Source organism: Acomys minous (genome assembly GCF_964271855.1).
Source record: "Acomys minous genome assembly, chromosome: 2".
Taxonomy (NCBI): domain Eukaryota; kingdom Metazoa; phylum Chordata; class Mammalia; order Rodentia; family Muridae; genus Acomys; species Acomys minous.
Window position 1 is genome coordinate 48,264,879 of NC_140484.1, and position 22,418 is coordinate 48,287,296.

The 22,418-nt window shown below is 52.4% G+C and overlaps 1 protein-coding gene across 1 annotated transcript; it reads right to left on the bottom strand.

The window, feature by feature from the left end:
* Positions 1–2,640: 2,640 nt before the first annotated feature.
* Positions 2,641–22,325, bottom strand: FADS3 (fatty acid desaturase 3). The gene is made up of 12 exons (XM_084772613.1): positions 21,900–22,325; positions 11,209–11,319; positions 10,480–10,677; positions 9,371–9,472; positions 9,123–9,245; positions 8,797–8,857; positions 8,270–8,346; positions 7,671–7,768; positions 7,161–7,257; positions 6,927–7,006; positions 6,641–6,766; positions 2,641–5,364 (listed from the first exon to the last, which is right to left on the bottom strand). Exons 1-12 carry the CDS (start codon positions 22,122–22,124, stop codon positions 5,313–5,315), a joined length of 1,350 nt encoding a protein of 449 aa, XP_084628739.1. The 5' UTR covers positions 22,125–22,325; the 3' UTR covers positions 2,641–5,312.
* Between the last annotated feature and the right edge of the window lie 93 nt (positions 22,326–22,418).

A 22,418-nucleotide genomic window follows, 5' to 3' on the forward strand; every position in this document is an offset into this window, starting at 1 on the left:
TCTCTACAGTCTGGGGGGGGGGGGGAGGGAAGCAGGGACGGAGGAAGGGCTATATCATCCCAGGCCTGGTCACAGTTCATCAGTTCATGGGCAGGGGGCTCTGGTCCTGAGAAGCCAGAATAATCCAGTTCACCTTGAGATTGGAACCTTGCTGCCTTACTCAGAGCATCCATCGCTGAACAGGCTCCGCAGGCCATGTTCCTCCAGATGTGTCCAAGAAGAGCCATCGGGCATGGGGTGGCCAACACAGCAGGGGTTCTTTGTTGGCCTCATGGCTATTCCCATCAAGGCTAGGGAGAGGTCCGGAAGCGATCTCATCCCCAGGGGTGATCAGAACCTAGCCAAGTAGGTACGGGGAGAGTAGCCACTGTGTGGGGGGTGATTCCCAGTCACTACACTGTAACTAGAACAGCCCCTGGAGCGGCAGACATTGTCACTGCTTCACTGGATGGGTGCTCTTCCACTTCATCCCCAGGACCCTCAGTACCACAGTTTCCACAGTGAAGAAGAAAAAAAGCTTGTGTTAGAATTGACTCCAGGGCTGCTGGCTTCTGTCAGTCTCCATGAGCCTTGGCCTCAGCTGACTGATAAGCCCGGTGAAGACCTTGGAGGTGGCGGACTTTGTCGAACACATCTTCAGTACTTACCTTTGTCTTCCACTTGCTGCTTCCGGCCAGACCTGCCCCACCCCCACCCCAACACCCAAAATGTCTCAGGCCAAACTATGAATCTGGGGTCTGTGGTATCTGACACCTAGAGATCTGGGGAGTAGGAGGGTGACTGAAGCGAACGGTGCAGGGTAGGTGGTCTCAGCTGTGAAGGTACCAGAGAAAATCTAGGCCCACGTCCTTCCTTGAGTTTCTGGTGTTTTTGTTTTTGTTTTCCTGTGATAACTACCTTACTGTATCTCTCACACACTCCTCGCTCCCACCTTGCCCCTGAGCACTACCTAATGGTCCAGAGCTGAGGACGCCATATCTGCTGTCTACACTAACAGTGCTCAGCTGAGGCACTTGACCAATATCCCCAAAGTTGTGGGGTGGGTTCTGTCCCCCTAACACCTTTATGAACAACCTCTCTAATACGCGAAGCCCAGACTAATCAAACCCTAATACATCACAGGCCGAAAGGTTGAGGCCAGAAAGGGGAAGATACTCACCCAGAGGCGGCAGCCCAGTGACAGCAGATGAATCAGAGCATGCGTGGGGAATTGGTGCTTCTACCCCAGGTGGCTTGAGCATCTTGTCCCCCTCCCCCCATCATGCCAAATGTCCTATTGTGCAGGAGGCCCCATGGGTAGAGGCAGGCGGTGGGGCGGTTAGTTCAGGTGGAGGAGATAAGGAATAGGGTGCTACTGAAAAAAAAAAAGCAAAACAAAAACAAAAACCCTGCCAGGTTTATGGTAGTATGAGCAGATGCCAGAGCCGAAGGTGGGGCTGTTGGAGCAGCCTGGACATCTGCGTGCGTCTGTGTGTATAGCTGGAGGCCCAGAGGTGGCCAGAAGCTTTGATTAGTTCCTCATACACACATCCTGCCGAACCCATGGGAGCCCTCGGGGCCACTGGGAGGGGAGGGAAGGCCTCAGGCAAGAAAGTATGGAGCAGAGGCTGTAGCCACTTGGGCTAGCTTGGGCCCGCTGAGGCTCGGCTGGCTTTGTTATGCTGACTTGGAAAGAATTGTAATGAGGACAGATGCTGTGAGATGGACCAGACAGCAGCGGGTCCCAGCAGAGCTGGTGACCTGTGAACAGGCTGGAGGAAAAGACTTGCTGTAGTTTCTGGACACTGATGCTTTTGGGGTTTTTTTGTTTGTTTGTTTGTTTTGTTTGTATTTGTTGTCGTTGTTTGTTTTGGTTGGTTTGGTTTTTCGAGACAGGGTTTCTCTAGCTGTCCTGGACCTCACTCTGTAGACCAGGCTGGCCTCAAACTCACAGAGATCCGCCTGCCTCTGCCTCCCAAGTGCTGGGATTAAAGGCGTGCGCCACCACCACCTGGCTCCTGATGTTCTTTTGATTGACGGGTTTTTACAGACCAGCTTCACAGATAAATGAAACACACAACCACCCAGTGTTTGAGGACATCACAGTGGCCCTGCTGCCATCACCAATGCTTATGTTTGAACTTTGAAGGCACTTGGGTTTTTCCTCAAACCATTTGGTTCAAGAGCTAATAACGTCCAAGAGACCTAGTAACAGGAAACAGGGCTTGGAAAGTGTTGAGGTCTTTAAGAACGACATTCTGTTTACACATTCCCTTTTCTCAAGGCCTTTATCTCCCCACTGCCAGCCGCACCCACAAAGGGAGAGGCTGTCTCATGTGAGCTGGCCAGAAGGACTGAAAGAACAAACAAGCCGTGGCTTCCCTCAGGAAGCTTTATTTCCGGACCCAGGTCTGTACTGTGGACAATAAAAAGGGATACAGTAGGGTCTTTCAAAGATGCCGTGAGAGCCTTTTCCTGTCCCCTTGATAAGTGTGGTCTACGATCTCTGAATCTTTAATCTAAGCAGGGAACTAGGATTCAGCTGAGTGGAGGTGACCCACTGCCAGGAGCTATATATAGCATAGTTGACAAGGGAAGAAGAGACAAAGATGACTTGTGAGTAACGGCTCCAGGTACAAGGAAGAGACCTAAAGGCAGGGCTGGTGCCAGGGTATTTTATTAGGTAACCCTGGATTTGGAGGGAGAACACACTCCCCGTGGCCGCCACTAGAGGCAGCATAGAGCACAGTCCACACTGTAGTCCGGTGGATACCCCTGGGTGGTGCTGCAGCCTCAATGATTCCCCAGAGCAGGTCATGTCCCTAAGGGCGTCAGAGACACCAATAGAACTCTGACACTTGCCAGTGTGGAGACAAGGTGCTGGCAGACAGTATATGGAAGGAATGCCCTCCGGAGCCGTACCTGGATTGGCCATACCTAGGTGGCACTAAGAGTCATCAAGATTTGGATGGGAGGGGGGACTTCTTGCAGTAGGAATTGTCAGTACAGAAAGACAGCATGACAAACTCTGGGCATAAGAAATTTGCATTTGAGGCAGGAAGGTGTGTGTGTGTGTGTGTGTGTGTGTGTGTGTGTGTGTGTGTGTGTGTTAGGGCTTGAACTCGGGACCTACACATGCTCGACTAACAATCTTACCACTGAGTTGCATCCCCAGACCCTCAAAATATTTATTAGGATCATCTTGAGACAGGATTTTATTAAGTTGCCTTGGCTGCCTTTGAATTTGTGATCCCCCCCCCCTTGATTCTGCCTAAGTAGCTTGGATTCCAGGTAATGTGTACAGAACTTAGAAACGCCTTTCAAGGGATATTCAGTCCTTACCTGAGAAGGAAAATAAAGTCCGGAGACAGCAAAGGGCTTGTCTCAGGGCACAAAGTAGTTAGCCCAGGGCCATGGGATCATGCACATAGGGTTTATAAATACACTTCTGAGCCCAGCCTTTGGCTAAGAGCCTTCCTGGGACATCCTTTTTATTTCTCATCACTTTGGAAGTGATGCTTTGGCTTCGAGAGCTTGAATTCCTTCCCTGAGGCCAAGCAGCCTTAAGTCCCAGGAGATGTAGGACTTAGCCCTCCACATACCACCATCCACCTAATCCCAGAGAAAGGGAGGGCATCAGGATGGGTACCCAGCAGATGACAGGGCCGCCAGCCTTTGCTTCACCAGCTTTATCCAGGAGGCTTCTGCTGGCACTGCCCTGGTCAAGGAGTTCACAGGGAGCTTTACATTGCCTACTGCAGGCCTGGGAGGTAATGTAATTGGAAGACCATCGTGTGCCTTCCTGGCCCGGGATGGGAAAGGTGCCATACATCCAGTCTCTCTGTCTTCCTCTCTGAAAGCAGGCTGAGGTCTCTGGCCGGGCTCTGGGAACCCACCAGTCACTGACACTGAGCTGAGCTGGGCAGGGGAGGAGCCTTGTGGGTTAGGAGGACATCCCAGAGGGAAGAGGCCGGGAAGCCAGGCACTGATCATGGTCTCCGTGAAAACACTAAGGGGCTCTGGGTCTTAGAATAGTCCATGTTCCGTGGAGCCGGACCAGGGGAATGTGTGACCAGAACTACAATGTTTGTGCCCTTCCCCCCAGTCAAAGACAGCACAGCCTAGAGCAGTGGGAGCACTGGACAGAGTTGGGGGGGGGGGAGGGCAGCCTCAGCTCCTTAAGGCAACCCCCAGCTCGGCATTTCTGCTGGGTTTGCTGCAGCTTAAAGCTGCTGGAACTTCTTGTAAAGGAGATCTGCAGCCCGGCTTGGAGCTGTGGAGTATCTGCGAAGGGTGAGAGGGTCCACCGTCCCCCTCTCCTTTCTCACCAAGCTCGGGTTTAGAGCAATAGTGGAGTGCTTTGCCTAATATTCCTAAAGCATTGAGTGGGAATTTTCAGCACTAGGGGAGGAATGCCCTCCCATGAAGAGAAGGGAACATCCTTAGCACTTTGGGGGCGGGGGAAGGAGAATCAAAATAAAGTAACACGCTCCCCCCCCCCCCCCGCCTGCTGGAGCCATCAAAAAGTTAATAGGTACAGGCAACTGCACCCCTTGTCCAGATGAAGATCCTGAGGCCTGGTGGGAGACTCACTCCTGCTCAAGAAACAGTCCTCAGATTCCAACCCTTGGCCCCTGCCCATTCCTCACGGCAACCGTCGTGCCATGCCAAGTCTGGCAGAGCTCCCCACTACTGGGTCTTCTCGCATGGCAGGCTAAAGGAGGCCAGCACGGACATAACCCATCCCATCCCATAACCCAGAGGCTCCTGCAGGTGTGGCCTTCCACCCTGGGCCTTTGAGTAGTAACTCACCCTAGGGTGCTTGCTGAGTGTAGGAACAGGAAGGGACCACGCCCTCAGGTGCAGCTGAGATGGAATCACTATGACCTCCTTGAGCCGGAGCACCCAGGATGGAGGGGAAGTCTTTACACTCCATCCTATCCCGACAGTCTGACTTGCCCTCTGGGAAGTCTGAAGCAGATTCGGCTCCAAAACCCATGAAAATCCAACACTTGGCTCCACGCGTCTGGGTTGCTTTTTTTTTTTTATATAAAAATAACGAGTTTTCCTCCAATTCTTGCTCTGGGAAAACATGCTATGCTCACCATGTAGCTTTAGGTATGTTCCCTCCGCCCCTGGTCCTGTTGGACATGTGCCACGGCCATAGGGCTCTTGAACAGAAAATGCTGAGGGCTGAGGAAAGCCAGCGGGACCAGGCAGGCAGATGAGCTGCCTCAGCAGGGGGTGAGGAGGGCTGCCGAGCTCGCCCAGTGGCGCGGTGACTGCTGGAGCCTGGATCCTTACCCCCTTCGCCAGCCATGAGGGTGCTGCCTTCACTGATGGAGATATGCATCCAGCCAGATGTCGCCAGACTTCTTCAGGGACCTGAGAGGTGGGAATGGGGATCAGGGACTCAACTTGGAGGTGTTAGCATCCTCCTGTGTCCCATTAGGAGTGTTGAGTGAAGACCTCCCTGTGAGTTCCCGTCCACCCAGAGACAGGCAGTTGTGTGGGGCCAGGAACTCATTAACCAGAGTGGAATCTGGACTGCAACAAAGGAGATGAGTGGCAGGTGGCCAAGTCCAGTTGTAAGCATCAGTGGGCCTGGCCATTGGTCACCTAATTCTCCCTCTTGGACTCTGCGACCACGAGCCTGCCCCAACAGAATTCTGAAATCAAGTACAGAAGCCAGGAAAAGAACAGTGTGCAGACATCTGAAGGTCTAGAATCCAACCTTTGCTTCCCACCCCCAAGGCTGCTCCTTGGGGCTTGAACCCTAATCACCCCGGCCTGACAGGTACAAACACCTTGGCCTTACCCTTTCTGCTTCCACTCTTGCCCACTTAGAGCACCTTTGCAAGATTTGAAAGCCAGAAAAAAAAGTAATAAAATAAAATAAAAAGAAAGCCAGGTAGTCTCTCCTCCGCTTTGGGGTTCTCTCACAAATCAGCACACTGCTGCCTCAGGGCCTCTACCTGGAATGCTCTTCAGGCAGGTAACCTGTCCCCAGCGACCAGCTGTCTCCCTGGTTCTTGCCTCTGCTCTCACACACATCAGCATCTCCATACTTGGCACTTGCTATGCCAGGTACCAGATGCCAATACTACATCCTCAACCTGACCTTCTGCAGCCCTTCTCCTGCCTCCGTGTGTGTGTGTGCGTGTGTGTGTGTGTGTGTGTGTGTGTGTGTGTGTGTGTGTCTCACTGAACCCGAAACTCACCGGCCAATAGGCCCTAGGGATGCCCCTGTTTCTGCCTCCCTGGTGTTGGGGTTACAGGCACATGCCATCATTCCTGGCTTTAACAGGGTTCTGGGGGATCTGAACTCAGGTCCTCACCATTAAAAGCACGTTGCCTACTGAGCCATCTCCCCAGCCCCACAGCTGCTTCCTGTTTTCCCCCAACTAGAGCCTCTGTTTCTGCTCCCAGGGGGCAGGAAGCCCTCAGCCTGTCTGACTCGCTACCCTATGTGTAGGGCTACATGAGTTCTCCATCTTGGAGGAAAAGGAAAGAACTGGCTGATCAAAAAAAGGTCTAGAGAGCCAGTTCTTAGGAAGGACCCCTTCTGAGGGTCAGGTGCTTGGAAGATGTTAACCTACCCGGGATTGAGCGTGGAAGAGACTAGTACATGCGACCTGAGGGGGCCCAGGCGCAGCCTTACCGGATGATATCCACCAGGGCGGTGAGGAAAGGCTTCACCTCGTAGTGTAGGCCATGCTTGGCGCAGAATGCCTTGACCAGGGGGGCCACTCTGCGGTAGTTGTGCCTTGGCATCGTGGGGAAGAGGCTGGGAGGGCAGGCCAGATCTGAGTAGGGAGCTGCCAGAGGGAGCCCACCTACTCCTCACCTCCCAGGCCACATCTTCCAGGGACCCTCACAGAGCTGAGTCCTGGGCCCAGGGCTTTGGCCTCACTCTGTACCCAGCAAGCCCTCCAGGCCACACTCACTGGTGCTCAATCTGGAAGTTGAGGTGCCCACTGAACCAGTCAATGAAGAGTGAAGGCTCCACGTTGCAGGTGGCTGCCAGCTGCCAGGGGCGGGAGGGAAACAAGTGAGGGAGGCTGGCTCAGAACCCTGCCGCCCTTGCCGCCACCTGGCAGCCTGGGCGGGGCCTGATCCCTCCCAGTCTATGACCCCGCCCCCAGGAGGCATATCCTTCTACCAGGCTCCCCAGGGCCTACCTGAGAGCTGGCCCAGTCCCGGTGCTTCTCGTGCCCAATCTCCTTGGGGATGTGGTTCATCTGCGTGATCCACACGAACCAATGGCTCTCCAGCACCCTGCGAGGGTAACCGCCACACATCCAGCTCGGAGTGGAGACTGGCTTGCAGCTGAACCCAGACCTGGGCCCCAACTCCCCCCGTCTATATAATGGGATTCTCTAGTTGCTCCCTTCTTGCCATTTAAAGAAATTTCATAGAGCAGTGTCCCCAAGTGAGGCTGTGCCCATGCCAACCTTTCTCAAGAGGGCCACCCACCCACAGTGTCCAGTTTCTCTCCCCAGACCCGGCAAGCCCCGGGGTCCGGCCTCCCCGTTAGTGTTTGGTTATCCTCATAGCCACCTGAAGAGGTGATGCTGCCGCCACCCATCCTGCTGAAAGACAACAGGCTGGGCAGGGAGGGTCGTGGTCAGGGTCCCCCTGCCACCTGTGCGAGACCTCCCCACTCCCCGTCACTCTGAATCTGGCCGTACCTGACAGCGACAAAGAGGAGCAGTGTCCCAGTGGCACCGTAGAAGGGAGAGTAGGACAAGAAGAAGCGGAAGTAGAAGCTGCCAGCCCACAGCAGGTCCTGGGAGAAGCACAGAGGCCAAGCTGAGTGGCCTCCACGGGCTAGGGGAAGGAACCAGGGGGCAGCAGGAAGCGCTGGGCTCACTCTGCACTCTCTCATTTGCCTCAGGGCTCTGGATAGGCACTGCCCCTCATGGAGCTTCTGCATTCGTGGCTGAACAAAAGGGGTCCCTGCCTTGTCACCACCAGTGGTAACGTTGAAGGGCCCATGAGGGCAGCCGGTGCCTGGGATGCAGATGCCTGGCAGTCAACCCAGTGATTCTCCTCCACAGATGAGATACACAGCACACCCGAAGCTACAGACTGTCTTTTTGCATGCGCGCACACACACACGCACACACGCACGCACGTGCACACACACACACACACACACACACACGCACGCACGCACGCACGCACGCGCGCGCACACACACACACAGGCACAGGGATAGATAGCAGGATCCCCTTTAAACCTCACCCAGAAAGCTATATGCTTGAGGTCCTGAGTGGTACCCACTCACCGTCCACTGCATGCACACCAGCATGTACGCCAGATTTTCAACTTCAAAGTTCACCAAAGTGAGCAGCGGTGGACCAACTGCAAAAGGGAGCATAAGGGCACGCAGGGGCAGGGATGGGGCACCCCGGTGAGAAAGAGAGAGGAGAGGAGGGGGACTAGTCCTCCAGGAACACCCATGGAGGATGTAAACGCCGACCTCCCTGCCGAGCTGACCTCATGGCTCCCACAAGGCTCTATTCATACTCATCGGTCCCTTGGTGGCTGGCTCAGGAGCCAGCCTTACACATCCCTGTCATTGAGTCTACCCAGTCCCTGGTGGCAGAGGCAATTACGAAATACTCTAGGACTCCCGACAACCCTGACTTTCGAGGGCAGAGGGACTCTGGGGAGGGCGGGAAAGAGTGAGGACAACTAGGGCAGAAGGTGGCTGGGGGACGGGGACGGGGGGGGGGGGGGGCCTCAGGAAGGTAGCTAGGAGGAGGCTTGGCCTCACGACATTCCCACCCCGAAAGGCCAGGAGGTACTCACTCAGGAAGAAGTAGAGGTGCTGATGGTTGTAGGGCAGGTATCTGCGTTTCTTCTGGCCATACTGTGGAGACAGGCGTCGGCTGGGGAGAACAGCTCTCCAGGACAAGACCATGGGGCTGGCTGAGGCCAAGGTCAAAGGCAACTCTAGATTCTAGCCACTGGGCCACTCATCCCCAGGTGGCTAGGCTCTGGGGGAAGGACTGGGGCGAGAGCTGGGAGAGCTAGGATGCAGGCTGAGCTGGGGCGTGAGCATGAGGTCTCAGTCCCTGCCAGGCTCCCTTAGCTGCAGGCCTGTCCGAAGAGCATCCAGGTCCCATCCCACCTACCTCCACAGATGACTCCCCCAGGAGGAAGACAGGTGCGACAGTCACATCTGGGTCTTTGTGGAAGATATTGGGCTTGGCATGGTGCTGGAAGTGGCGGAAATTCCACCAGTGGGCAGAGAAGCCCTGTGGGAAAAAGGGATCTCAGAGGCAGAGTCGGGCTGTGGCCCAACTTGGCACCCACACACTGGAGCAGACCCAGCATAGGGCCCCAATCCCATGCCTGTATGCCCACTCAGCTCCACACTCACTTTCAACTGCCCCATCACGAACTGCTGGGCCACATGGTTCCACCTGGACTTAGTGAAGATGGAGGCATGGCCTAGATCATGTTGCAGACACCAGCACTGAGCCTGGGGAGAGGGGCAGGTCAAAAGCTGAGGAGAAATCCAGTAGTGATGGAGGAGGCTACCTGGGCTCCATCTGGCAGGAGTCCACCCACTGCTGATGCTCTAACTACTACTGATACTCCATTGAAACCAGCTGTCTCTTTAACTGAATTGATGCAATTGACTTTGGTGGTGTGTGTGCATGCAACCGTCAGGGCTCAAAAAAAAAAAATCATACTTCTGAATAAAGACTTCAGAAGCAAGCTTCCTGTCTCCTGTTTCCCTGCATCCCCCAAGGCAAAGGACAGAACGTAGACTTCTCTACCCTACCTGAGGCAGGCCACAGACACAAGGGCCTGAAACCGCTGCTCTAACCTTCCCTTTTGCCTTGGTGCTGACAGTTAAGAAGGGCTATCTCATCTGAAAAGAGCTCATCAGACCCCTCTTTCAAAAACCATCCCACCCCATACCTGGGAGTGAAGAACGCCTCAGAAAGAGGTCAAGAAGAATCTGAGCAGATAGGTTTCTGAGCCAGTCCATTTTCACTGGCTCAGCCCCTTCGTTCTATTTCCATCACACAGACCTTTCATGTCTGATCCCATTCCTAAGGCTGTCCCTGCTTTGCAGAGGCTTGTAAAAACATGGATAGTTCACCCTGGTCTTTTGCTCTATAATCTGAAGGCTCCTGTGCCACAGAAGTCTACAGCCAGATAAATTGTCTAAGTTTTTCTCTTGCTAATTCGTCTTTTGTCACAGGAGTGTTAGCCACGACCTTCATGATAGGCAGAGAAGGGTCAATCATCCTTTTCTTCCCAGGCACAAGTCTTGTCATACATAGGGCTGCGACATTCTGGATCTGGCATATCTCAAGGGCCTCTGACATTTCACTTTCCCATCCATCCATCCATCCATCCATCCATCCACTCATCCACCCATTTATGCATTCTTTCTTTCATTTATTAAATAAATAAACAAATAAACTGTCCTAAGATGCGCTGGACCCCATATCTGCTGTGTAGTCTTAGGGTTACCTGAGAGATGGCCAGGATGAGGGCTGCAAGGATGCTGGACACCCAGCCAGGGCCTAAGAGGTAGATGATAAGCCAAGCCAGCAACTCCATAGCCAAGATGTGGCCCAGCAGGAATGCAAAGAAAGTAGTGTCAGCTTCAAACAGCTTCATGTCCTCAGCTGCCTGGCGCAAGGCTCGGAAGTCCTCAATCAGCTGGACCTGTGGCAGGAAAGTGGTCCAGCAGATGAGAAAGCAGAGACTGTCATAGTTCCCAGAAACTTCCCATTGTTCCTACATCCTGCATTCCCATCATCCAGGTGTTGTCAAAGGTGATGGACAGAGGACAAGAAAATCAGCCAGGGTGTGAGCTGGGGAACTAGCTAGTGGCTAAGTCTCTTCCTGGCCCCAAAGGGGTGGGGTGGGTGATAAGCAGAGAAAACCAGAGCCTATAGGCGAAACCTTTAGGTGTTAAAAACATCCTCATTGTAGAACTGGGGCTGAGGATGGGGGTGATCCACTGGGTCTAGAGCAAAAAGAAAGCTCACCTGGAGACCCACAGCAAGTCCCTAGCTAAGTCAGATCTGCAGTCCTTACTTCTACAGGATATTGCTATGGCTTTACCTTTGACTGTGGCCCCAAAAGGGACACAGCCCCAGCCCCAGCCCCACCCTGCATCCCCCAGTAGTAATATAGCACAAGCTGCTACTGGCAACAGGCAACATCCCCTAAGCCCTCCAGCTGCTCCCTCACATTCTGAGCTCCATCGTGGCTGGGCTCCTCTGGGGCTAGCTCTCCAATCAGCAGGGGCTTCAGGAACTTGCGCACATAACGGAGATCCTGGTGGAAGGCATGGAAGGCATCCTGGAGGAGAACAGACAGTCAAGTGACTAGACAGGCAGCTCACGTAGCAGCACCCAGGGAGAACCAACAGAAGTAGGGTGAAAAGGCTGTTGAGGGGCTGGAGAGACGGCACCGTGGATAAGAGCAGTTGTTGCTCCTGCAGAAGACCTGGGTTAGATTCCTAGCATCCGCTGGGCACTAAAGCATGCATGTGTTACATGTAAACGCATGCAGGCGAAGCACTCACACATTAAAATTGGATAAATCTAATACTTAAAACTAAAAAAAAAAAAAAAAAAAAGGAAGAAATGGCTGTTGGTGGAGAGACAGCACAGACAGACAGAAAGTCAACTAGTCTCACAGACATAAGACCAGGAGGGTCAGCCTTACCTCTGAGCCCTCCCTAGTCCTCCCCAGACCCCAGGTGCCCTGTTCAACACCCCCTCAATTGCCATGCGCCATATGATTCATTCAACACAGGGTTTTCTTCTCCATATGCCTGAAAGAACCCTAGAAAGATTGAATCCATCCATGTAAAGGTTTAGCCCTTCTGAAAAGCTTTCTGTGAATGATAGTCTTTTTTTTTTGGCTCAAAAATGTTAAATTTATCCAATTCTTAGTAACACAACAGTGGGTATAATGTGTGTGGGAAACTTGGTATTGAAGACCCCAGGGCCACTTGGGGTGAGTCGGTGGTGAGCTGTACGAATTGAGTTCTTGGGTTTATGCAAGGAAGGTATTTGAGCTACACTTGCTTGATTATTCTTTTCTTTTCGGAGATAGTCTCAAAGTTGATAAATAGCCCAAGAGAGAATGACCTTGGACCGATTCTCCTGCCTCAACCTCCCTAGTGCTGGAACTACAGGCATGCACCACCATGCTCACCCAGTTCTCCTGAGTGTTGAGAACTGACCTCAGGGCCTCCGTGCATGAATAGGTAAACACTCTAGCAGCAGAGCTACATCCTTAGCAGACAGTATAATTGTCTTTAAGTGTAGAAAAGCCTGACACTCTGTGTCTTTCTATAATAATTGGGATCATACAGGAAAAAGTCAAAAGAGAGAGATAAGACAGATAAGGGAATACGAAGATAAGGAGAAAGGTGACCAGCCTCCCTTACCCTTCTGTCTCAGCTTGCTCTTGCCGTTTACTTAGACAACTCACTGTTTGCAATATGATATTGCATCCAGCTCATTTATTGGTCACAGCTGGTCAACTGATTTTTACCGTTGCAATTTCAAAAGCTGGGAGGGTGACTGGATGGCATTGTCCCCATGGCCCTGGGGAAAGAGGATTAAGGGCCCTTGCAAGATGTGAAAAGGAAATACCTTTGCAGAAGTCTGACAAAGAACAGGGGCCTCCTGTTGTCCAAGAGTCTACCCGCTTGTGTGGGTTGAAACAGAAATGACATTTTTAACTACAGTCACCCCACTGTGTCACCAAGCTAATTACCCTGATCATTGTACATTGTAGATGGGTATTGAAATAGTCCACTGGCCCCAGGAACAAGTGCCCATTAAAAATAAAAACCTGGACTCAGGAGGCAGAGGCAGGTGGATAGCTGTGAGTTTGAGACTAGCCTGGTCTACACACCAAGTCCAGGACAGCCAAGGCTACACAGAGAAACTCTGTTTCAAAAAACAAAAACAAAAAGCGACAACAACAATTAATTAAATAAAATAAAAACAAAGCCTGGGAGGATGGCTTAGTGCCAAGAGCACTTGCTGTGAAAGCATGATGACCTGAGTTCAAATCCCCAGCACCCAGCAGAAATCTCAGCATAGTTATGTGAGTCTGTAACCCCAGCCCTAGGGCAGGAAGTGGGGGAGGGCAGAGACAGGAGGATTGCTGGTGCTTGCTGGCTGCCAGCGAGGGTCCAGGTCCAGTGAGCGGCCCTCACTGGGGGAATGGGGGATAAAGCAAGATGCCAAACATTCTCCTCTGGTCTCCACACACGTCTGGGTGCTCATACCTACACCTATGTACATGTGTGCATACAACACACACATACAGATAAAATAAGTAATACCGAAAAAAATAACTTTTAAACAATATGATGCGGAAAATGACTGTAGTCCCCATAGTTACTGGCAGGACATTTCTGAAGACTCCTTGGAGAAAGGAGACTCTATTTAGAGGCCACACCTAGAGTCTACCCTACAGTCACTAACCCAAGGCAGCCAGGGATTAAGGGCTGGGAGGGTGTGACTTTCAAAATAACCCAGGCTGGCTGGTTGCCTGGGGCTCATCCAGCAATAGGGGGTTATAAAAGTGTAGCCCTCGTTTCCTCTGACGATGAAGGAGGGGGCAGGGTCACAGGAAGAGGGTAGGGAGACATGAGAATGGGGTTCCACAGGAAGCTGCCTGGACCCAGGCTCACTGGGGATTGGTCTTGGGGTTCTGCTGACCCCATTTCCATGTGACTTTGAGCCAGCTCATTCTCCTGCAGGGCCTCTCCTTCCTCACTTCAGGACTCTTCCGATACTGGACTGCTCAGCATAAACCTTATTGCCTTTGCTTCTAAGGCAGGGCCGCACATAGCCCAGGATGGCCTTGAACTGCATACTAGCTGGCTTCTGATTCTTCGGCGTCCATCTCTGAGTGCTGGGGTTACAGGTGTGTACCACCACTTTTGGTGTGAAATGGGATTGAACCCAAGAATTCTGTGTGTGTCAGGCAACAAGCTACCAGCTGAGCTACAACCTTAGCCACCTCCTCCTCCTCCTCCTTATTATTATTATTGTTATTATTATGATGATGATGATTATTACTACTACTACTATTATTATTATTAGCTGTAAAACACACCTAAGTTTACCACTCTTAGGTGTAAAGTCCAGTGTCACCAAGGACCGTCATGCTGGCTGTGACCATCCACCTCTAGAACCCGTTAAACTCCTCATTCTCCTTCCACACTCTCAGCTCCACCTTTCTACTCTGTTCCCATGGCTCTAGCCTTATTCCAGGAAACTTCATTTAAATGGAGTCGTACAGCATTTCTCCCTTTGTGATTAGCCTGTTTCACATAGCATGATAGTCTCAAGGTTCATCCATGCTGCATCAGGCCCCAGAATTCCCCACCTGAGCACAGAGCCTGGGGCAGATAAATTTTCTCTCCCCATCCCTCTCTGTGTCTCTGTCTGTCTCTCTGTGTCTGTGTCTGTGTCTGTGTCTGTGTGTCTGTGTCTCTCTCTCTCTCTCTCTCTCTCTCACACACACACACACACACACACACACACATACACACACACAGCCACTCACCACCTCAACAACAAAAATTCAGATTCTTAGAAACGCCTAGAGTCATAGCAGAACACCAGACAGACTCGGTTCTGTACAGGTGTGCATGCTAGGGAAGTGATCAGAACCAGGCTCACCCCAAGAGTCTCCCAGTCTGCTCAGTCCACTAAAGTGACAGAGAAGGTGTGACTCCCCTTGGGACCAGGTTCAAATTTTCCACAGTGGGTAGATCAGGGTTTCAGCTGGTGGGAAGGGAACAGGCAGGTTCCCTAAGGCCTTGGACAAAAGGCTGGAGCCTTGGTACTGGATGGGCACCAAGGAGACTGTGTATTATCAGGAAGCACTCACAAGGTGGGTCCCTGGACCCAGAGCACCAGCAAGGGGCTTCCTGGGACTCTAACTTGGATCATAAGGATTAGTCCAGTGGTTCTCAGCATTCCCAATGCTGTGTCCCTTTAATGCAGTTCTTCATGTGGTGACCCCCAACCATAAAATTATTTTCATTACTTCTTCGTAAACTGTAATTTTTCTACTATGAACAGTAATGTAAGTATCTATGTTTTCCGATGGTCTGAAGTGAAAGGATCATTCATCTCTCCCCAAAGGGGTCTTGACCCAAAGATTGAGAACCTCTGGACGAGTCCTTTCTGGGATCAAAGACCAAGGGCCAGGAAGAAGGGAAGATTCAGAAAGGCTAAGGTGTGTGTGTGTGTGTGTGTGTGTGTGTGTGTGTGACTTTTTATCTCACCCAACACACACATTTTAGAAGAGTCAAGTGACTGAAACTGGAGGTCTTTTCATTGAGTCTCAGGGAAAAATGTGTAGAAACTGCTGGAATGAAAAGGCAGGCCGGGGGCTGGAGAGCTGGCTCCGTGGTTAAGAGCACTGTCTGCTCCTCCAGAGGTCCTGAGTTCAATTTCCAGCAACCACATGGTGACTCACAACCATCTATAATGAGATCTGGTGTCCTCTTCTGATGTGTAGGTTTATATGGAGGCAGAACACTGTGTATGTAATAAATAAATAAATCTTTAAAAATAAAAAAGAAGAAGAAAAGGCACGCCATGCACATGCCTTTAATCCCAGCACTCGGGAGGCAGAGGCAGGCTGATCTCTGTGAGTTCGAGGCTAGCTTGGTCTACAAAGAGTCTAGGACAGCCAGGGCTACACAGAGAGACCCTGTCTCGAAAAATAAGAAAAAGAAAAGAAAAGGCGTGCCATGGGAGCTAGAGACATTGCTCAGTGGCAGGGAACACTAGCTAGCTTTGCAGAGGGTCCAGGTTCAGTTTCCAGTGCCTACGTGGTGGCTCACAAGCATCAGTGACCACAGTTCCAAAGAATTCAACACCTTCTTCTGACCTCTTTGAGCACCAGGCACACATGCGATGCACATATATACATGCAGGCAAAACACTCGTACACACAGCTTTTTAATCTAGAGAAAAAAAGTAAAACAAAACAAACAAACAAACAAACAGAAAGGCATAGCAAGCCTAAGGTTCCCAGTGACCCCTGCAGGCTCTGTTTACAGATACACCTGGCTTGGAGCAAGTGTTCAAATGCAGATGATAAGTAGCCAGCAGCCAGCCCTCACCATCTCCCAGGGCAGAGCTGTGGACTGTTTTCAGGTGAGCACTAGTGAGCCTGCTTGAGACACCTGTCCCAGTGGGGAGAGTCTGCAGCGGCAGATCTGGATTTGAACTCGAGTCTGCTCTCTATAACGCCCACACACCCTCAGAATATGGAAACCTCAGACTACCAGAGCCCCTGCCCTGACCCCACCCTTCCTATGAGCTCTACATGTCAGCTGACTAGGGGATGGGGAGGTGGGGTACAGCCTGGACAGTCCTCCTGCAGATACAGAACTGTGGTTCCACTTAGAGGCTTGCTCCCCTCTTCCCTCTGCACGCCTCAATAAGATGAGAAACATTAGCATACGCCTCCCAGGCCGCTGGGAGAGCTGACTTGGTGGGTAAAGCACTTAGAAAGAGTCTAATGTCTAACTAACTAACACAAGCCCCATTGACCAGCTCTGTTGTGCCCCGGGGCCCTGCTCGGCACCTGCTGCTGACAACCTCGGGCAGCAGGTATGGGCAGGGGAGTGAAACTGTGATGTGTTTGGTTAAGACCTAGCTAAGTCTCAGGCTAAGGGATAAAGAAGGGGGGGGGGGCTGGGGGAGTCAACCTCCTTCTACCCCAGGCATGAGACGGGGAGGGAGGAAGTTCTGGTCTCTGGCCAAAGAATGGAGAATATTCCAGATCAGCCAGGAAGCAGGCAGCAGGGAGGGCTGTTGGAGCTCTGATGATCTGAGCCTGCCCTTGCTTCCCATTTACACCTTGGTAGATGTGGCCATAGGGTCTCCAAAGACACCCCGAGGCTATCCCTCCCTGTCTTTGCCCTCCCAGATGGTGGACAGACAGGAAAGACCCAAGGCTCTGCACTCCATTACACCTTGCCACCCTCTCCACAACACTCCCTTCAAGAGGCCCAGTGAGGACACATTATCAGTAACCCCCCCCATTACAGATGGAGAAACTGAGGCAAGGGCAAGGAAGCAAGGACACAGCTGTATAAGCAGTACATATAGCTCCAGTGTGTGCAGCAAAAACCCAACTCAAGGAAAGCTGCTCCGGTGTCCCAGCATCCCTGGTGTGCTGGTAGAGGGTGGGAACACACGTTTAATCCTCCGCCAGCCAGGACCTTTGGCCTCAGAGATGTTGCTGCCTCAGCAAGGGCCTGAAAACGGCCCAGCTTCTGGCACATGGTCCTCTGTTCACCACTGAACTCTGCCTTTACCACTGGAGCCTGGCTCTTTTATTTTCGAAACCCGAAGGCAGCCAGGGGAAGGCTGCCTGATACTCTGAGGTCACCAACGTTCCCACCTCAGCACCCGGCATCCCTGCCAGTCACATGATCCTGGCTCCTCCCCCACAGGGAGGGAGTGGGCACTTCAGCCTGCGGGACAAGGCACCTGTAAAACAATGCCCACCAGAGTCTGGTGCGGTGGCTTGCACGGGTAATCTCAATACTCAGGAGGGAGATGGCAACTGGTCCCTGTGAATTTGAGGCCAGCTTGGTGATTATAATGCGTTCTAGGCCAGGTGGAGATACATGATGAGATCCCTCTCTCAGAACAAAACAAACAAATGCCGACTCAGGCCCCATAAAACAACTAACTCCTCGCTGAAGTAGGACTTTCAAAGCAACCAGTGTGGTTGGTTGGTGGGAGCAGGGTGTGGGCACTGGCTCTGGGTGGTTGAGGCTATCCTGCTGCCCTCACTAGGCCTCAAGAGCTTCCTGGTCACAATCCCGTTCACTCTTAGCAGCTCCCATTCAGACACAGACCCTCCCTCCCAAGCCTGGGGATGAAGGCCTGCCTTGTCATCCAAGGATGCTATGACACTACTCATCTTCTGCTCCAATCTCTTTATCTCCTCAACAGACAGGACCCAACCTCAAAAGGTGGTTAGAAAAATTAAGTAGGTTAGTACATCTAAAATCCCCAAACAGAGCCTAGGTCAATTGCTGTTGGCTGAAATTACTATGACACAGCCTCTGAGGGCAGTGTTGGCCACACCTTCTTCTAGGTCAAGCCATTCCCAAGGAGCCACAAGAAGGTCAGGTGGAACAGGTCTGTTGGGCTTTGGGTTCTTCTAGGGATGACCGTGCTCCAGACTGATGGGCACCAGGGACTGCGGGAAGTCCTCACCTTCTCCATAACCACACCGATTGAGTACAGGGCTTCACTGCCCATGGTAACCAGTCACCCAGGTACCCAGCACCATTCCCATATGAACCCCAAAGAAAAGCACTGTTATCCCAGCCACACTGAAGGGGAAATAGAGTTTTAGCCTAAGGACAAGTCAGCTCCTTCTCTAAAGACAGCATAGAGACAACCTGACATCGTTTTGGGGAGGCAGGGGGAGCGGGGCGTTTGATACAGGATCTCATGTAGTCCTGGACAGCTTTGAATCAACGTGCAACTAACTCCTCATGGTCCTGCTTCCGCTTGCCAAGTGCTGCTCCGCAATGCTGGACTCTATGGCTTGTTTCGCCTCCTTTTTTAAAAAATAAAAAATAAAATAAAACTTTCACTGCTGGGAATTGAACCCAGGGCCTTGAGCATGCTCAGCCAGCACTCTGCCATGGAGCTATAGCCTCAGCTTACAGAGCTAATTCTAATGGCCTCTACTAGTGGCCACATATCTGACTTTCTCCCTGGCCACATTCACACGTTGGAGACCAGTTACACGGTCAAGTGTTCTGAATGTTATCCCCAAGGAGAGAACAGGCCCCCATCTTGTTTCCCTTAACCTCTTAAAGCCTTTGCTCTTCTAGAAGGTGATTTTCTTTTTAATTATGTGCGTGCGCATGTTTTAGGGGGAATATGAATACATGAATGACGGTGCACACAGAGGCCAGAGATGTTGGGTCTCCTGTAGCTGGAGTTACACGGAATTGTGAGCCACCCAATGTGGGTGCTGGAAACAGAACTCAAGTCCTCTGCAAGAGCAGCAGGAACTCTTAACCTCTGAGCCATCTCTCCAGCCCCAAGGGTCCTTTTATTTGGAGACAAGATCTCAGAAATCCCAGATCTGACTCAAACTTGTCTCCTACTTGGGGTGACCCTGAGCTCCATATCCTCTGTCTCTACCTGGTGAGTGCTGGGGTTACAGGTGGATGTGGACACAACCAAGTTTAAGCAATGCTAGGGATGGAACCTAGGGCATCACAAACACTAAGCAAGCAGTCTGTCAACTAGGCTCCTCCATCCCATCCTTTTAACAGCCTTTTAAACATATATCAGACTCCTTTGGTTTCAATGCTTTGCCCTCAGGACAAAGATATCCAGTGAGCTTAGCATGTCTGTCTTTGACTCCCCGCCACCCCCCACCTCCACCCCATGACTGCTCTCTGTTGCAGCCGTGCTGTATTCCTTAGGTATAGATGGTATGGTCCCACCTCTGAGTCTTTGCTTTAGCTGACCCATGTGCTGGACAGTCCCACCCTGCAAGTGTTTTGTTCACAGCTGCATCTGCAGAGGCAAGGGGCACACATGAGAGATAGGCATGGGTAGATTTAGGGAATCCCATCACTGAGGAAGCAACGTGGAAAAGAGTGTGGCTAGGCATTCAAATCCCACACCTGCCACTGCTTCAAGCCACATTGTTTCTCTGAATCTCTTTTCTCATCTGTAAATTGGAATAACAGTAGCAATACCTGTCTTACCTGGGGGGGGGGGGTTGGTTGTCCTGAGGATTAAGAAATAGTATCAATAACAAACATGAATTTAGAATCTAGCACATAATAGGTGCTTGGCACATGACCCTCACATATTTATGACCAGCAGGGGCTGGACCTCTCTGGCCGCCTCTTCTCATCTCAGAGAGCCTATGACTCTTTGACAAACCTGGCCCAAGGCCCAGAGTGCTCTCCCTAGGGCACCAGGCTCTGTATCCCAGGATGGTCACAAACTGACTTCATGGCACAAGAACTCTGGGAATTTCCTGGCAGGAAGGCTTCTGTTGCCTGGACATGAGAACAGCTGATGGGGGGCTAAGCTGATACAGCCACCTCCCACCCCCAACCTGAGCTTCAGGGTCTGGGATGGGACACCTGGCATCTAGGCTCAACCACATAGGACACTGGACTGGTCCAACCCCTGGTATGCCCTGTGGGACAAAGACTAGGGTCTTCTGAGCCCAGGCCCCTCCCAACCCTTTGACTTGAGCACATCAGGTATTTTTGGCAACTCTACTGGAATGTCTGGGGCCTATAGCAATCTATTCTTACTACAGACAGGGTCAGGGATAGACAAGCTCACCCAGAAAAGGCTTCAGAGTGCTATGACTGTCCCACTGCACTCTCCAGTTTGAATACATATATTCTAAAGGTCAGTTACTAAAATATACAACTGTGACAGAACAGCACGGTTAAGAAGGTATGGTCTTGCCCTTAGCTGGCTTGCCCTATGGCCCATCTCTCCCCACTTACCGATGAGGAAACTAAGGTTCAGAGGAATTACCTCTAACAGCTCACAATGGCAGAGCCAGAACCCTGCCATGAGATACAGAAAGATGCTTTCCTAGTAGACCTTACTGGCTATGAATCAAAATGGTGGCTATAGCAAAACCATTAGATGGAGGTTTCAGGGCACTGAGCTAAATATATAGTCAAGAGTCCCATGCAGGAGGGCGCCTGGACAGGCCTGGCCCTGAGCAAGAAAAAGCAATCCGTCAATGCTGTCTGCTATTTGTCTCCCCTCCTGCCCAGCATCCTGGCCAATGCTATAACACGATCCTCACAGGGTTGCTAGGGCTCAGTGGGAGGGGCTGTGGTGGCACCTCATGTTCATCATACGCTGGTAGAAAAGCTGATACACACACACACACACACACACACACACACACACACACACATACACACACACAATGAGCCACAGGTTGATGATTTTCAGGAACCTTCTCATTCTTATCCCTGGAGTGAATGGGGGAGGACAGAACAGTGACAGTCCTGGGACAGGGAGAATCTCCTCTGTTGCCACCAAATTTCTTCCATTAGGCACTCATCCCCCTCCACTCTTGAACATCTTCCTGGTACCCAGTGTGACAGACCTAATTCTAGACAGTCGAGGGCAGCATTATGGCCTCCACCTTTGTGCGTGTAGGGGTTCTGAGGGAGGAAGGGTCTGGGAAATTGCTTCACCACTGGGCTCCTGCCAGATTGCCCTTCAGGCCGGCCACATCCCTCCTCTTCTAGACATGGACCGAGAGTCCCTAGGGGCCAGCCTGTGCCTGGGGTGACTGTGCTTCCCGTGGAGGCCCACCCAGCCTGGTAAAGACTTCCCACGTGCAGCTGCCAGCCCAGCAGAGGTGAGTCACTGGCCCTCAGAACAGTCTACACAAGTGTTGGATAAGCCACAGACCTCCAGGCCCTGCCCAAGTTCTGCTGCCCAGCCCCCAGTCTCTGATAGCACATCCCTGTCGCTAGGGACCCAGCCCTGCCCCTCGCTCTTGGAAGCACCAGGGAGTAGTCTGAGAGACTCAGAGCAGACATGAGACCCCTCAGTACAACAGTGTGGGTCCTTACCTAGGGCAGAATCTGGCCCCTTGCAGCACATCCACCTCTGTGAGTCCATTCCTCCCTGAGACCTACAGCACAGACTGACCCAACAGCTGGTCCTCCACGCAAGAAAGAAACCTCCTTAATCCTGGCTCCATCTCAACATTGGAGGGGGGTGTCAAAGGTCAGAAAGGATGCTAAGGTCCCGCAGGTGGACTGAGACTCGGAGCCTGTGACCCACGTCCCCCTCCCTACAGCTAGAGCCAGGCTCCACCCCGCCAGCTGTGGACTAGCTTACCGTGGCGTCCTCCGCACCGTGGTGGCCGATGAGGCGGCTGCCCCCTGGGTGCCTCTGTGCCCAGCGGCTGATGTCGTAGACACGGCGCTCGATGACCAGCCACTTGTCGCCTGGTAGGTCGTGCTGGCGGATCTGCTCCCAGCGGAAGATGGGCAGGGGCGCCCCCAGCGGTGCGGACCCCTCCCGCGGTCCGGGTCCCCCGCCAGGCTCCCCGACGCCGCCCATGGCCACTGTGCACAAGTCCTCGGGACCCCGGTACGTGGCGGAGGTCGGAGAGAGACACCGAGGGAGGCGAGGTCACGATCGAGGGTCTTCCTCCGCCGCCCGCCCTGCCGGCCCCGCCCTGCCGCTGCGGCCGCCGTACGAGCGTGCGCTTGCCCGGCTCTCCGCGCAGGGAACTTTTCCCTCCCTTATAACCGCGCTGACAGCGCTCGCCTCGCCCGCCCCTTGTCCAGGCCCCCACGCTGGCCAGTCCCTCGCCCGCTCCAATCCAGGCGCTGCACCTCCACCTCCATTGGC

What these genes read in the sequence shown, in the direction of transcription:
- FADS3 (XM_084772613.1), bottom strand. Translation starts at nt 22,124, where the DNA reads ATGGGCGGCGTCGGGGAGCCTGGCGGGGGACCCGGACCGCGGGAGGGG. An exon ending in GCACCTCTACTTCTTCCTGA is followed by an intron (nt 8,347 to 8,796) that starts GTGAGTACCTCC and finishes TCCCTTTTGCAG; the next exon opens with TTGGTCCACCGCTGCTCACT. An exon ending in AACTTCCAGATTGAGCACCA is followed by an intron (nt 6,767 to 6,926) that starts GTGAGTGTGGCC and finishes CTGCCCTCCCAG; the next exon opens with CCTCTTCCCCACGATGCCAA.